General features: G+C 45.9%; 2 protein-coding genes across 17 annotated transcripts in view; one reads left to right on the top strand and one right to left on the bottom strand.

Annotated features, from left to right (window-relative positions):
* The window catches only part of LOC137351740 (caytaxin-like), a 76,216-nt gene extending 67,041 nt beyond the window's left edge, over positions 1–9,175 (bottom strand). For 4 of the 7 annotated variants that reach the window (XM_068016517.1, XM_068016523.1, XM_068016519.1 and 1 more), the window contains exon 1: positions 8,584–9,175. Coding sequence is in view for 1 of the 7 variants with exons in the window: in XM_068016524.1 (XP_067872625.1) it covers positions 8,584–8,588 (5 nt within the window). In the remaining 6 variants the exon portion in view is untranslated. Of the gene's footprint in view, positions 1–8,555 lie in introns of all 7 variants that reach the window. The other 3 variants (XM_068016518.1, XM_068016520.1, XM_068016521.1) reach the window with 2 other exon arrangements.
* The window catches only part of LOC137351738 (zinc finger RNA-binding protein-like), an 85,295-nt gene continuing 78,447 nt past the window's right edge, over positions 8,448–15,295 (top strand). For 6 of the 10 annotated variants that reach the window (XM_068016510.1, XM_068016509.1, XM_068016506.1 and 3 more), the window contains exons 1-2: positions 8,448–8,556; positions 9,278–9,356. In XM_068016510.1, coding sequence (XP_067872611.1) covers positions 8,520–8,556; positions 9,278–9,356 — 116 coding nt within the window. In that variant the 5' untranslated portion in view covers positions 8,448–8,519. Of the gene's footprint in view, positions 8,557–9,277; positions 9,357–9,446; positions 9,599–15,295 lie in introns of those variants that run through there. The other 4 variants (XM_068016515.1, XM_068016514.1, XM_068016512.1 and 1 more) reach the window with 3 other exon arrangements.

Here is a 15,295-nt window from a genome sequence, read left to right as displayed (position 1 = left end):
TTTAAGGCAGAGGTTGATAGATTCTCGATAGGTAAGGGGGTGAAAAGTTATCAGAGGTAGGCAGGAATGTGGAGTTGAGGTTACAATCAGGTCAACCATGATCTTGTTGAACGGCGGAGCAGGCTTGAGGGGCCAAGTGACCTACTCCTGATCCTAATTCGTAATAACCCTATGAGTCTAAATGCAGTGTTCAAATCTTGTGAATTTGTGCTGAGTCAGCCAAGTTGGCTATAAAAACACGAGTTAGTGTGAGGACTTTTGCAGGGCTGGTAAGGACTATATCGCTCCTACTTACTGGTCATTCCTGTTGAAAAGTGCATGCAAGTGGATTCTTCGATGAGAACAGCACCACGATTAGCTGTGATGTCTCCCAAGGTGAAAGGTCATGCGAACAGGCTCACACATAGAAAGGTACCTCATGTACCTCGAGTGGAATGTACAGCCCGTGGCATGTGGGAAGTCATGGATGCACCATGTGTCCTAGACAAACACATCTGCAGGAAGTGTCACCGGTGGCAGAAGCTTGAGCTCCTGGTTTCAGAACTCGAGCAGCGGCTGCAGTCACTGTTGTGCATCCGCGAGGCAGAGGACTACGTGGATAGCACGTTTAGGGAGGTGGTCACACCACAGGTTAGGAGCATGCAGGCAGATAGGGAATGGGTGACCACTAGGCAGTCTAAGAGTACCAGGCAGGTACTGCAGGAATCCCCTGAAATGATCTCACTCACTAATCAGTGTTCCATTTTGGATACTGGTGAGGGTGATGTAGAGGCCTGCTTTAGGTCGGGAAAAAGAACCCGACCCAAACTCGACCGAACCACAGTGGGCCCGAGCCCAACCCGAATCCTCCGATTTTGCCCCGAGCCCTACCCAACCCAAACCCGCCACTACTCAGCCCGACCCGAACATCCCTTCACTTACTTTCCTGACACCGAACCTGCAAAAAGCTGCAGCGCATGCGCGAGACGTCAAAGTGATGTCACTCGCTCACTGCGCCGATTCAGTTTAGTCCCGGACTCCCAGCCCAGGTAAGTTTTATTTATTTTTAATACTTACCAAGAGCACTTACCTTGTGTGTCTGGCCCAACCCGACCCGACTCGATCTGGACTCGGCCCGATCCGACCCGAGCCCGAAAGCTGGCCCCGGAAGATGGGCCCGACCCGACCTGACCCCAACACATGTCATCGGGTCCCATTGGGTTTGGGTCGGATAGCAGGCCTCTAGGGTGATGGTTCCTCGGGAGAATGCAGTCAAAGCCCCGTTTGTGGCACCACAGGTGGCTCAACTGCACAGGAGGGGTGGAAGAAGAGTGGAAGAGCAGTAGTGATAGGGGATTCGTTAGTTAGGGGAACAGACAGGCATTTTTGCAGCAGTAAACCTGACTCCAGGATGATGTGTTGCCTCCCTGGTGCCAGGGTCAAAGCTGTCACAGAGCGGCTGCAGGACATTCTTCTGGGGAGGGTGAACAGGCAGAGGTCGTGGTCCACATTGGTACCAATGACATAGGTAAGAAGGGGGATGAGGTCCTGAAAGCAGATTTTAGGGATCTAGGAAGGAGAATAAATAGCAGGACCTCAAAAGCAGTAATCTCAGGATTGCTCCCAGTCCCACGGGCAAGTGAGCATAGGAATAGGAGAATTGAACGATTGAATACGCGGCTGGAGAACTGGTGTAGGAGTGAGGGCATCAGATTTCTGAGACATTGGGACCGGTTCTGGGGCAGGTGGAACCTGTACAAGATGGACAGGTTGCATCTTAGCAGGATTGGGACAAATATCCTCGCAGGGAGATTTGCTAGTGCTGTTGGGGAGGGTTTAAACTAAATTGTCAGGGGAATGGGAACCTGAGAAGGAGCTCAGATTGGAGGGAAGCAAAAGTGGTAACTTGTCAGGGGTGTGGGAACCAGGAGCATGTATCAGAAAGGAATACAAGGTGTACAGAATGCTGGGGGTGATAGATCGCACAAGAATAGGAATACTAAGTTATTAGGTGGGGTAAGGGAGGAAGTAATAAAGTCTAAATCGGGGTTAATGTGCATGTATGTGAATGCATGAAGTGTGGTTAGTAAGACTGGTGAGGTACAGGCGCAGATTGCCATGTGGAAATATGAAGAAGTATGTTCTTGCTATAGAGGGAGTGCAGCGAAGGTTTACCAGACTGATTCCTGGGATGGCGGGACTGACGTATGAGGAGAGATTGAGTCGGTTAGGATTATATTCACTGGAGTTCAGAAGAGTGAGGGGGGATCTCAAAGAAACCTATAAAATTCTAACAGGACTTGACAGGGTAGATGCAGGAAGGATGTTCCCAATGGTGGGAGTCCAGAACCAGGGATCACAGTCTAAGGATACGGGGTAAACCTTTCAGGACTGAGATGAGGAGAAATTTCTTCACCCAGAGAGTGGTGAGCCTGTGGAATTCACTACCACAGAAAGCAGTTGAGGCCAAAACATTGTATGTTTTCAAGAAGGAGTTAGATATAGCTCTTGGGGCGAAAGGGATCAAAGGATATGGGGGGAAAGCGGGAACAGGTTACTGAGTTGGATGATCAGCCATGATCATAATGAATGGCGGAGCAGGCTCGAAGGGCTGAATGGCCCACTCCTACTTTCTATGTTTTTCTATGATGTTCTGGCTATAACAGAGACCTGGCTCAAAGAAGGGCAGGACTGGGTGGTAAATATTCCTGGATACAAGGTGTTCAGGAAATATAGGAAAGGGGAAAAAGGGGGGGGGGTGACAGTATTGATTAAGGAGAACATTGCAGTGCAGGAGAAAAAGGATCTCCCAGAGGGGTCGAGGATTGAATCAATTTAGCTAGAGCTAAGGAACAAAAAAGGTGCGGTTACATTGCTCGGTGTTATTTATTGGCCACCAGCTAGTAGGAAGAATGTGGAGGAACAAATTTTCAAGGAAATTACAGAGGTGCAAAAATTATAAGGTAGTTATAATGGGGGACTTTAATTATCCAAACATAGATTGGGATAACAGTAGTGTAAAGGGTAGTGAGGGGCAAGAGTTCCTAGAGTGTGTTCAGGAAAATTTTCTACAGCAGTATGTTGAGAAAGGAGGCACTGCTAGACCTGGTTCTTGGAAATGAGATGAGCCAAGTGGATCAAGTATCAGTAGGAGAGCATTTAGAGGATAGTGATCATTGTATCATAAGGTTTAGGCTGACTATGGAAATGGACAAAGAACAATCCAGAGTAAGAATAATTAACTGAGGGAAGGCCAACTTCAGTGGGGTAAGAATGGATCTGGGGCAAGTAAATTGGAGTCAAAAGCTGGCAGGAAAACTGGGAGATGAACAATGGGCTACCTTCAAAGAAGAGATAGTTTGGGCACAGTCGAGGTATGTTCCCTCGAAGGGGAAAAGTAGGGCAAACAAATCCAGAGCTCCCTAGATGACAAAAGAGGTAGAAATTAAGATAAAGAAGAAAAAGTTTACTTATGACAGATGCCAGGTAGAAAATACTATTGAGAACCAGTCTCTAAATAGAAGGTCCAGTGGGGAAGTGAAAAAGCAAATAAGAGAAGCAAAGATAGAGCATGAAAAGAGACTGGCAGCTGGCATTAAAGGAAATCCCAAAGTTTTCGATAGGCACATAAATAGTAAAAGGGCGGTAAAAGGAGTCGGGCTGATTAGGGACCAGAAAGGGGACATGGAGGCAGAGGGCATAGCTGAGGTATTAAATGAATACTTTGCATCTGTCTTTACCAAGGAAGATGCAACCCAGGTAATGTTGAAACAGGAGGTAGGTCAGACATTAGAGGGGTTTAAAATTGATAAAGAGGAAGTATTAGATACTGTACTTAAAGTGGATAAAGCACCAGGACCAGATGAGATACATCCAAGGATACTGAGGGAGGTGAAGTGGAAATCCCAGAGGCACTCGCCATAATTTTTCAGTCTTCCTTAGACTCGGGGTGGTGCCAGAGGACTGGAGAATTGCAAACGTTACACCCTTGTTCAAAAAAGGGTGTAAAGATCAGCCCAGCAACTACAGGCCAGTCAGTTTAATTAAGATGGTGGGAAAACTTCTAGAAAAAATAATTCGGGACAAAATCAATAGTCACATGGACAAATGCAAGTTAATTAAGGAAAGCCAGCATGGATTTCTTAAGGGAAAATCATGTTTGATTAACTTGCTGGAGTTTTTTGAGGAGGTAACAGAGGGTTGATGAGGGCAATGCTGTTGATGTGGTGTACATGGACTTTCAAAAGATGTTTGATACAGTGCCACACAACAGACTTATGAGCAAACTTGTAGCTCATGAAATAAAAGGGAGGGTAGCAACATGGATATGAAATTGGCTGAGTGACAGGAAACAAAGAGTAGTGGTTAATGGATGTTTTACGGGCTGGAGGAAGGTTTGTAGTGGAGTTCCCCAGGGATCAGTGTTGGGACCCTTGCTTTTCCTGATATATATTAATGACCTACCCCTTGGTGTTCAGGGCACAATTTCAAAACTTTGCAGATGATACAAAACTTGGAAACATTGTAAACTGTGAGGAGGATTTTGCAGAACTTCAAAAGGACATAGACAAGTTGGTGGAATGGGCAAACAGGTGGCAGATGAAGTTCAATGCAGAGAAATGTGAAGAGATTCATTTTGGTAGGAAGAACATGGAGAGACAATATAAAATAAAGGGAACAATTCTAAAGGGGGTGCAGGAGCAGAGGGACCAAGGTGTATATGTGCATGTCATTGAGGATGGCAGGACAGGTTAAGAGAGCGGTTAATAAAGCATACAGTATCCTTTCTTTTTCTTCTTCTTTGGCCTCCTTGTCTCGGGAGACAATGGGTAAGCGCCTGGAGGTGGTCAGTGGTTTGTGGAGCAGTGCCTGGTGTGGCTATAAAGGCCAATACTAGAGTGACAGACTCTTCCACAGGTGCTGCAGATAAAATTGGTTGTCAGGGCTGTTTCGCAGTTGGCTCTCCCCTTGCGCTTGTCTTTTTTCCTGCCAACTGCTAAGTCTCTTTGACTCGCCACACTTTAGCCCCGCCTTTATGGCTGCCCGCCAGCTCTGGCGATCGCTGGCAACTGACTCCCACGACTTGTGATCAATGTCACAGGACTTCATGTCGCATTTGCAGACGTCTTTAAAGCGGAGACATGGACGACCGGTGGGTCTGATACCAGTGGCGAGCTCGCTGTACAATGTGTCCTTGGGGATCCTGCCATCTTCCATGCGGCTCACATGGCCAAGCCATCTCAAGCGTTGCTGACTCAGTAGGGTGTATAATCTGGGGATGTTGGCCGTCTCGAGGACTTCTGTGTTGGAGATATGGTCCTGCCACCTGATGCCAAGGATTCTCCGAAGGCAGCGAAGATGGAATGAATTGAGACGTCGCTCTTGGCTGACATACGTTGTCCAGGCCTCGCTGCCGTAGAGCAAGGTACTGAGGACACAGGCTTGATACACGCGGACTTTTGTGTTCCGTGTCAGTGCGCCATTTTCCCACACTCTCTTGGCCAGTCTGGACATAGCAGTGGAAGCCTTTCCCATGCGCTTGTTGATTTCTGCATCAAGAGACAGATTATTGGTGATAGTTGAGCCTAGGTAGGTGAACTCATGAACCATTTCCAGAGCATGGTCGCCGATATTGATGGATGGAGCATTACTGACATCCTGTCCAATGATGTTCATTTTCTTGAGGCTGATGGTTAGGCCAAATTCGTTGCAGGCAGCCGCAAACCTGTCGATGAGATTCTGCAGACACTCTTCAGTGTGAGATGTTAATGCAGCATCGTCAGCAAAGAGAAGTTCCCTGATGAGGACTTTCCGTACTTTGGTCTTCGCTCTTAGATGGGCAAGGTTGAACAACTTGCCACCTGATCTTGCGTGGAGGAAAATTCCTTCTTCTGAAGATTTGAACGCATGTGAGAGCAGCAGGGAGAAGGAAATCCCAAACAGTGTAGGTGCGAGAACACAGCCCTGTTTCACGCCACTCATAATAGGAAGGGGGTCCGATGAGGCGCCGCTATGCTGAATTGTGCCTTTCATATTATCATGGAATGAGGTGATGATACTTAGTAGCTTTAGTGGACATCCGATCTTTTCTAGTAGTCTGAAGAGACCACGCTGCTGACGAGGTCAAAGGCTTTGGTGAGATCAATGAAAGCAACGTAGAGGGGCATCTGTTGTTCGCGGCATTTCTCTTGTAGCTGACAAAGGGAGAACAGCATGTCAATAATCGATCTCTTTGCTCGAAAGCCACACTGTGCCTCAGGGTAGACACCCTCGGCCAGCTTCTGGAGCCTGTTTAAAGCGACTCGAGCGAAGACTTTCCCCACTATGCTGAGCAGGGAGATTCCACGGTCGTTGTTGCAGTCACCGCGGTCACCTTTGTATTTATAGAGGGTGATGATATTAGCATCGCGCATGTCCTGTGGTACTGCTTCCTCATCCCAGCACAGGCAAAGCAGTTCGTAGAGTGCTGAGAGTATAGCAGGCTTAGCACCCTTAATTATTTCAGGGGTAATGCCGTCCTTCCCAGGGGCTTTTCCGCTGGCTAGAGAATCAATGGCATTACTGAGTTCCGATTTTGTTGGCTGTACATCCCGCTCATCCATGACTGGCAGAGACTGGGCCGCATTGAGGGCAGTCTCAGTGACAACATTTTCCCTGGAGTACAGTTCTAGGTAGTGCTCAACCCAGCAGTCCATTTGCTTACGTTGGTCAGTGATTGTGTCCCGATTTAGATTTGAGGGCGGCAATCTTCTTGATGGTTGGCCCAAAAGCTCTCTTAATGCCATCATAGATTCCTCTGATGTCTGAGGCCAGCTGAATATGACTGCATAGGTGTTGCCAGTAGTCATTTGCGCAGCGCCTGGCTGTTCTTTGTGCAGCGCTTCTGGCTGTTTTAAGTGCTACGGATGTTAACTTGCTGGGGGCTTTCTTGTAGTTCAACAGTGCAATGCGCTTAGCGGCTATGACAGGTTCCAGCTCTTCAAAGTGAGATTGAAACCAGTCTGCATTCCGCTTCACGCGTTTGCCATAGGTGGTCATAGCTGACTCATAGATGGCGTCTCTGATGTGGGCCCACGGTCTCTGCATCCCCTGTGGGAGTGTTTTGAAGGGCTTTTTCAAGTGAATTTAGAAATTTTAGTAACAGCTGTGGATAAGAAATTCTGTTAGTGTTGAAGCGCGGGCGGCCCTTCTGCTTGGAGTGATGCAGCTTCTTTGGTTTGAGTCTAACCTTGCTGCACACCAGGGAGTGGTCAGTGTCGCAGTCCGCACTGTGGAAGCTGCGTGCGGTTTGAACGCTGTTTAAAGAGGCTCGCCTTGTGACGATGCGGTCCAGCTGGTGCCAACGACGTGATCTTGGGTGCCTCCAAGAAACCTGGTGACAGGGTTTATTGTGAAAGAACGAGTTGGTGATGCAGAGGTTATGATAGGTACGCAACTCAAGCAGTCTCTGTCCAGAATCCTGTACAGTATCCTGGCCTTCATTAATAGGGGCATCGAGTATAAGAGTAAGGAAGTTATGTTGAACGTGTATAAGACACTAGTTCAGCCTCAGCTGAAGTATTGCATCCAGTTCTGGGCGCCACACTTTAGGAAAGATGTGAGAGCATTGGAGTGACTACAGAAAAAATTTCAGTTACGAAGACAGATTGGAGAAGAGAAGGCTGAGAGGTGATTTGATAGAGGTATTTAAAATCATGAGGGGTCTGGACAGAGTAGATAGGAAAAAACTGTTTCCACGCGTGAAAGGAGTGAGAACTAGAGGGCACAAATTTAAAATATTTGGTAAAAGAAGCAAAAGTGACATGAGGAAAAAAAATTTCACGCAGAAAGTGGTTAAAAGGTCTGGAATGCACTGCCTGAGATGTTTTGGAGGCAGGTTCAATTGAAGCATTCGAAAGTGAATTAGACAGTTTTATGAAAAGGAAGAATGTGCAGAGTTACAGGGAGAAGGCAGGGGAATGGAACTGAGGGAATTGTTCTTTCAGAGTCAGTGCGGAGATGGGCTGAATGGCCTTCTTCTGCACTGCAACAATTCTGTGAGGTTGTTGATAGCAGCTGCCACCTAGTGAACAAGTGTATTTTATAACAGGGTGTCCAACATACCACAGACCTCGAATTTTCGCCCTATCTATACACGTACTAATTAGCTGCTTATGTTAGTACCGTTGATATTTGTTGAGGTTTAAACCTCACTATGTCCCTTTTTATTAAGAGTTGAATTTCTTTTGGCCTATCCTCAGTATTTCTATGACCCAATTGTTCGGGGTAAATCCCTCGGTGTCACTTTTTATGCCTGTTGCCAGCATTCCTCTTATACATTTTACTTTACAGGTTTGAGAGTTACAGCCCTCATTATTAGGATGCTGCAGCTCCCCCTCCAGCTTGGCGGGTTAAATCTGCTCCTGCTTTTTTTTTTGAATGGATTCCAGGCCACGTTAGCGCGCACGCCTGTCGTCATCACGCAGACGGTGTGTGTGTGTGTGCACCGGGAGCGCGGGGAACGGCGAGGTGAAAGGTCGCGGTCAGACGCAGGGAAGCCCATGATTCCTATATGTCCGATAGTCTCTTTCGCTTACGGTGAGTACCGGCGGCGCCCGGACCTACCCCATCCCGGGCCGGCCGCTTCCCGCCGGGGCCTCAGCGGCGCCGCCTCAACCGGTTCAAACAGCGGCTCGGGGCCTAAGCGACGGATCCTCGGTAACTGGGGGCGGGGCCTCAGGCAGCACAGGTTAACTTTTGCCAGGCGAGTGTGTTTTCCCCCCCCCACACACCCGGTTTCGGCCGCGTGCTCAGTTCCCCGGAGCGCCGCTTTCTGCGGAATTTTCCTCTCCTTCCGCTCCAAGCGGAAATGGACCGTGATTGACAGAAGCGTCAGCCAATAGGAGAGCAGGTGTCTGACCGGCGCTTCTGGTTCCTCACTCAAATTAGTTCTTTCCGCTAAAAACCTTCTTGCCTTAAGATGGACCAAAGTCTGTTAGTTCCTTTAATTACAATCTCACTTCACCGCTCAAGTTGTTGTTGGTGGCTGAGCTGCAATTCCAAGATAAATTCAACAAAACAAATTGTTGTGTAATAAATTGTATCCCAATTGTATCTGCCCTTTTCCAGATTTCCTTCCCGCTCCTTGCTTTGCTGTTGAGCAGTGTTTTTGCTCCGTATACTGACCCGCCGCAGCTTTGTCGGGTCGCTCAAGTGTTTGCAGCGGGTCTGTTAATAAAGTTATTGCGATTGTTGTTGTGTCTTTACTCGCGGAGGCGGTGCTAATAAAGTTTTCTTTCCACCCGGTCACGTGACGCAGTGCCCGGCCGGTTGGGCGAAGACGCCAAGATGGCGGCGAGTAACTACTATGGATTCGCGCATGGCGGCGCTCAGTACAGGTACGAGGGGGTGGCTGAGCTGGTGCAGGTTGGGGGGAGTCAAAGACCGTGAAATCGGGAAAATGGTGACACCAACCTCTCTCCATCCCCTGAACAGGAACAGTATTCTTTAAGCGGCGATACCGCTTCCCCCTCGCACCCGCGCTCCATCCCTCCGGCAAGGAATGAATTAACGGCGGGACCCTCGGTCACAGCAAAATGGCGGCAGTAGCCCCGGCCTCGGGGCCGCAGCAGCTGAGGAGGTGGGCAAAATCACAGGTTGTAGCTCCTCTCTTCGCTTGCCGCCTGACTTAGAGCGTAGTCCCCTCTGTCTAAACATTGGGGAAAGGACCCCAGTAACCGGACTGGAGGGGGCAGGTGACAGGTACATGATCGGTTTCTGATACCTTGCAGCTTCTACCGGTTCAATGGTGGCGTTGCTGCCTGTGACTGCACCGTTACTGCTCTATGGGAGGGGCATGCCAGGGATTCGGCTTTCTCATCAATAAAACCGCTTTTCATCATGTGTTTTCACTTATAGTTCGTTGTATTTTCATAATGTTTATCTTAATTGCATCTGAGTCGGAATGTTTGTCCGGTTAGTTCACTCATTGCAGACTCTGCCATTAGGATGTGTTTTATGTAAAATGTAATTTGTGACTGGGGTGGAACAATTCGTGTTAAAGATGCATCTTGCCTTTAATCTGGGAAATGCGGCTTATCTCTTTCTAAGTTGTCAAATCTACAGTATATTTTAGTGTGAGCAGTAGTAATGTGTTTTGTGTTTGTCTAGTTGAGAGGAATCGAATTTTTGTGTTCAATTATTGTGCATTAGTTTGAGTATTTAATTGACTAAGTGATGAGATAGTTATTGTTAAACGTGTAGAGCAACAGCATGTTTTTAATATGCTGAGGGAAACGTTAGTTTGAATGCAACAGCTGTTTTGGAAGTAAGAATCTTCTGTAATTCTTTTCTTTGTCTCTATTTGGAATGCTGTTTATACTTCAGTGTACAATTTGGAGGAGGATGTGCATGAAATTCTACTTTAAAACTGCAGTTTTTTCATGACCCAATCGATTATGCTTTTACATTGTAAAAAGCAGGCATTTTCTGTTTGTTTTAAAGAGGCTGTTTCATATGAGTTTTCTGTTAAGTGGAGATCCATTTAATTTCACCTTTGTTTGTGTTGTGTCTAAGCAGTGTTATGCTGAGGCTTAATTGTAGGGATTTGGTGGCCATTTGATTTTTTTTTGTGAAATCCGAACTTGAAAAGTTTAAAAACTAGTTCCATTGCGGTGCTTTTGCAGTGACTTGCTAATATCCTGAGGTCTGTCCAATTCTGATTTCTCCATCCTCATCCCTTTCCTTGGCGTTGCTTAATTTCTTTTTTATAGTACAGATGTAGCTGTTCCCTTGCCTGAAATTATTTTCGGCTTTGAATCGCAAAACTATTTTTGTTTGCAATAAACTTTTTTTTATTGCTGTTGCATCTTCTATTCGTTTTCACAACCACAAAAAATGCCTTGGCCAGTCAGGTAAAGCATTTAATACAGTTTTGTGCTTTTGCACATTATGATTAACAGGCTTATATTCTTGCAGATGCAAAAGGTCTGATTCAATTACTATTTTGTATTTTAATCACTTAGCTTTAACCCTTCCCCCAAATATGTTACTTGCGTAATTGTCTTGGGTTTATTGGGCATAATCTGAAATAGGAAACTGGTTCAAGTGGTTTGGTAACTTTTTCAAAAGGTAGTCCTTTTGGTTTTGATAATTCAATTTTTGTTTTCAATTGGGGATTAGGGGTACAAAGTGATAATTATTAGGCAACCATCAAATTTTCAATGATTTCCAAAATTGTTTGAAGTTCCAACCTTAAGCATGTGTGCAGTTACCTGATCCTAGGGTGTGGTTCATGTGGAAATCATTTCCATGTCTCTTATTTATAATATAGAACATGCAGTGCTAGATTTATTTATATCTGCAGCTATCCAGCTTGTTATACAGAGTATTTCTTAAATGGTGAGAGGCTAGGAAGTGTTGAATTTCAAAGGGACTTGGGTGTCCTTGTTCATAAGTCACTGAAAGCTAACATGCAGGTACAGCAAGCAATTAGGAAGGCAAATGGTATGTTGGCCTTCATAAGATGATTTGAGTTTAGGGGTAAAGATGTCTTCAGTTACATAGAGCCTTGGTGAGACTGCACCTGGAGTATTGTGTGCAGTTTTGGTCACCTTATCTAAGGAAAGACATGCTTGCCATAGAGGGAATGCAATGAAGGTTCACCAAGCTAATTCCTGGGATGGATGGATTGTCTTTTGAGGACAGATTAAAGAGACTGTGCCTTTATTCTCGAGTTTAGAAGAATGAGAAATAATCTCATTCAAACATCCAAAATTCTTACAGGCTCAACAGAATTGATGCAGGAAGGATGTTTTCCCTGGCTGGGGAGTCCACAATCAGGGGACGCAGTCTCAGAATAAAGGGCAGGCCTTTTAGGACGGAGATGAGGAACTTCTTCAATGAAGGTGGTGAATCTTTGGAATTCTGGGCCCCAGAGTGCTGTGGAGGCTAAGTTGTTGAGTATGTTCAAGACTGAGATCAATAGATTTCTACGTATTAAAAAGTCAAGGATTACGGGGATAGTGCAGGAAAATTGTGTTGAAGTAGAAGATCAGCCATGATCTCATCGGTGGAGCGGGCTCAATGGCCTACTCCTGCTCCTATTTCTTAACTTCTTCTGGAACATATAAGAACATTTCGGGAGATCCAAAAGACCCCCTGGACACTTTTCAAAATGTGATTCTCTGCTGGAATTGCACTCAATGAGAAGTTCAACCCAAGATGGTTACAGTACTCCAGAAAGTCTTGTATCATTTCTCAGTTGATCTAGTTGGATCTGGCAACCAGATTTTATACTGCAGTTCTAGTGTAGCTGTGAAATAGAAGTTGCAGGATAACGGCACCCTTATTGCATTGTTACCATTGTGCCATAGAAAAGTGCACAAGCCAATGTGTTACATGCTTCTGGTGTGATACTTTTAATTTATTCCCTCAATTATTATACCAGGGACAGACCTGTAACCAAAGTATTACAGTTCCAAGCACAGAATCTGGAGATGCTGCTTTTAACAGTTCTGAGTGGGCAATGTTTAAAAATTAAGTGCTGACCAGTACACTGTACCGAGTCTTAATGACAACAGCTTGTATTTATTTAAAGCCTTTAACATAAAATTTCCCAAAGCATTATAAAGCAAAATATGACCCCGAACTACATGAGATATTAGGGCAGATGACCAAAAGTTTGGTTAAAGAGGTAAATTTTAAGGAGTGTCTTAAAGGGGAAAAGGGAGATAGAGGGGCGGAGAGGCTTAGGGAGGGAATTCCAGTGTTTAGGACCTAGGCAGCTGAAGGCACAGCCATGAATGGTGGAGCAATTAAAATTGGAGATGCTCAAGAAGCCGGAATTAGAGGAGCGTAGGTCTCTTGGGTTCACAGAATCACAGAATAATAGTGCAGGACTGGAGGAGATTGCCGAGAGAAGGAGGGACGAGGCCATGTGGGATTTGAAAATAAGGATGAGAATTTTAAAATTGAAGTGTTGCATAACGGGGAGCCAGTGTAGGTCAGCAAGCGTAGAGGTAATGGGTGAACGGGATTTGGTCCATAAGGATACAGGTGGCAGAGTTTTGGATGACCTCAAGTTTATGTGGGGTGGAATTTGGGAGGCTGGCCAGGAGTGCATTAGAATAGTCAAATTGGGAGGCAACGAAGATCTGGATAAGATGAGCTGAGGCAGGGGTGGAGGTGGGTGATGTTACAGAAGTGGAAGTAGGTGGTCTTAGTGATGGCGTGGATATATGGTTGAAAACGCATCTCGGGGTCACATATAATACCAAGGATTAGAACAGTTTGGTTCAACCTCGCAGTTGCGAGGGAGAGGGATGGGATTAATGGCAAAGAAGCAGCATTTGTATTGGGGACTGAAGACAATGTTTAATTGGAGGAAATTTCTGCTTACTGGATGTTGGACAAGCAGTCTGATTTGAAGACTATGAAAGGGGTCGAGAGAGGTGGTGGAGGTAACATTGGGTGTTGTCAGCGTATATGGGAAACTAACGTGTTTTCAGATAATGTCGATGAGGGGCAGCATGTAGACGAGAAATAGGAGGGATCCATGGGGGACACCAGAGGTAGCTGCAGGAAGGGAAGAGAGACCATTGACGATTCTCTGGCTACTTGTAGATAAGAATGGAAGCAGGCATTTAGTCCCACCCAGCTGAATGTCAGTGAGATGCTGAAGGAGGATGGTGTGATCAACAGTAAAAGGCTGCAGAAAGGTTGAGAAGGGTGAGGGATAGTTTCCCTAAGTTCCAGTTACATAGGATGTCATTTATGACTTTGAGAGCAGTTTTGGTACTGTGGCAGGGGTGGAAATCTGATTCAAGGGATTCAAACATGGAGTTCCAGGAAAGATGGGCACAAATTTGGGAGGCGACAATACGTTGTGACTTTGGAGGTGAAAGGGAGGTTGGCGATGGGGCAGCAGTTTGCCAGGACGGTGCGGTCAGGTATTGTTTCTTTGAGGAGAGGGGAGACGACTGATTTGAACGAGGAAGGGATAGAACCTGAGGAGAGAGAACTGTTAATGCCAACTAACATGGGAGCCAGGAAGAAATGTTGGGTAGTCAGAGGGTTAGTGAGAATAGGTTCGAGAGAGTGGGAGGTAAATCTCATGGACGAGATGAGCTCGGAGAGGGCATGAGGAGAGATAAGAGAGCAACTGAAGAAAGATACAAGTTCAGGGTTTGGGCAGCAGGAAGCCTTTGAGGAAGTTTGGCCCAGTGAGCTAGGGGAAGGGAGGGAAGTGGCAGAAGCAGCTGATCGATGGTCTCAATCTTGGTGACAAAAAAAATCTGAACTGCTCGCTCTTGGAGATGAGTGTGGAGGAGATGGGTTCTTAAGGCAGCTTGCAGTAGAGAAAAAAGGCAGGGGTTACCGTTTTATTTCAGGATGATTCTGGAATAGTGAGCCATTTTCGAGACAAGACCAAAACCCAGTAGTGCTTTGAGGTCCACCCAGATCTTCGAGTGAATCGCAGCCCTGAACTCTAGTCTTTGACATTTTGTTGTTTATTTTCACGTCATTGGAATCTAATAGACACTAACTCAGACTCTTCATGTAGCCAATGCATAATGCTGACACTGAAAAAGGAGTAAGTTGATAATAGAAAAACTTGAGACATCCAAGTGAAGGTCCAAGGCTCACAGTGAAGAACCCACCAGGGATTGGATATTGGGGGTGGGGGGCAGGCAAAACGTTACGTGGTTGTGGTTAGATGATTCCAAGTTTGGATTTGAACAGCCTGTAAATTGCAGGAGGAAGGGAAGATGGGAGTTGAGGAGCTGTGTTTTTTTGGGGGTCCTGGAAAGAAAGAGAGCAGGGCAACTGGTTTTTGGGGGCAGTTTTCACACTAGATTGTTAGTGGTGTAGGAACATAAAATCTACAGCACAGAAACAGGCCTTTCAAACCAACTGGTCTGTACTGGTGTTCATACTCCAAACGAGTTTTGTCCCACTTTAATTACCTCTTCCCATCCTGCCATATCATCAATATTTCCTTTTCCCTCATTCGCCTCAAGCTTCATCTTGAGTGTCAATGCTATCTGCTTCAACCACTCTGTAGAGATTCTTCCTCAATACTTTATTTGATCTATTATTTAATGTTTAAGCTATAGGCCAGTTATCTTGATATCTTTTGTGGGGAAGTTGTTAGAATCGATCATAAAGGAGGCCAGAGCTGGGCACCTAAAAAAAAAAAAAAAAACTCGAGGTAATCGGGAATAGTCAGCGTGGTTTTGTGAAAGAGAATTTGCGTTTAACCAACTTATTGAAGTTCTTTGAAGAAGTAACATGCGCTGTGAATAAAGGGGAGCACTTTGCGTACTGTACTTGGATT

The sequence above is a fragment of the Heterodontus francisci genome, chromosome 36 (assembly GCF_036365525.1).
Source record: "Heterodontus francisci isolate sHetFra1 chromosome 36, sHetFra1.hap1, whole genome shotgun sequence".
In the NCBI taxonomy this organism is placed as follows: Eukaryota; Metazoa; Chordata; class Chondrichthyes; order Heterodontiformes; family Heterodontidae; genus Heterodontus; species Heterodontus francisci.
The sequence above is the reverse complement of the archived record's forward strand: the minus strand, read 5'-3'. Positions and strand labels throughout refer to the sequence as shown.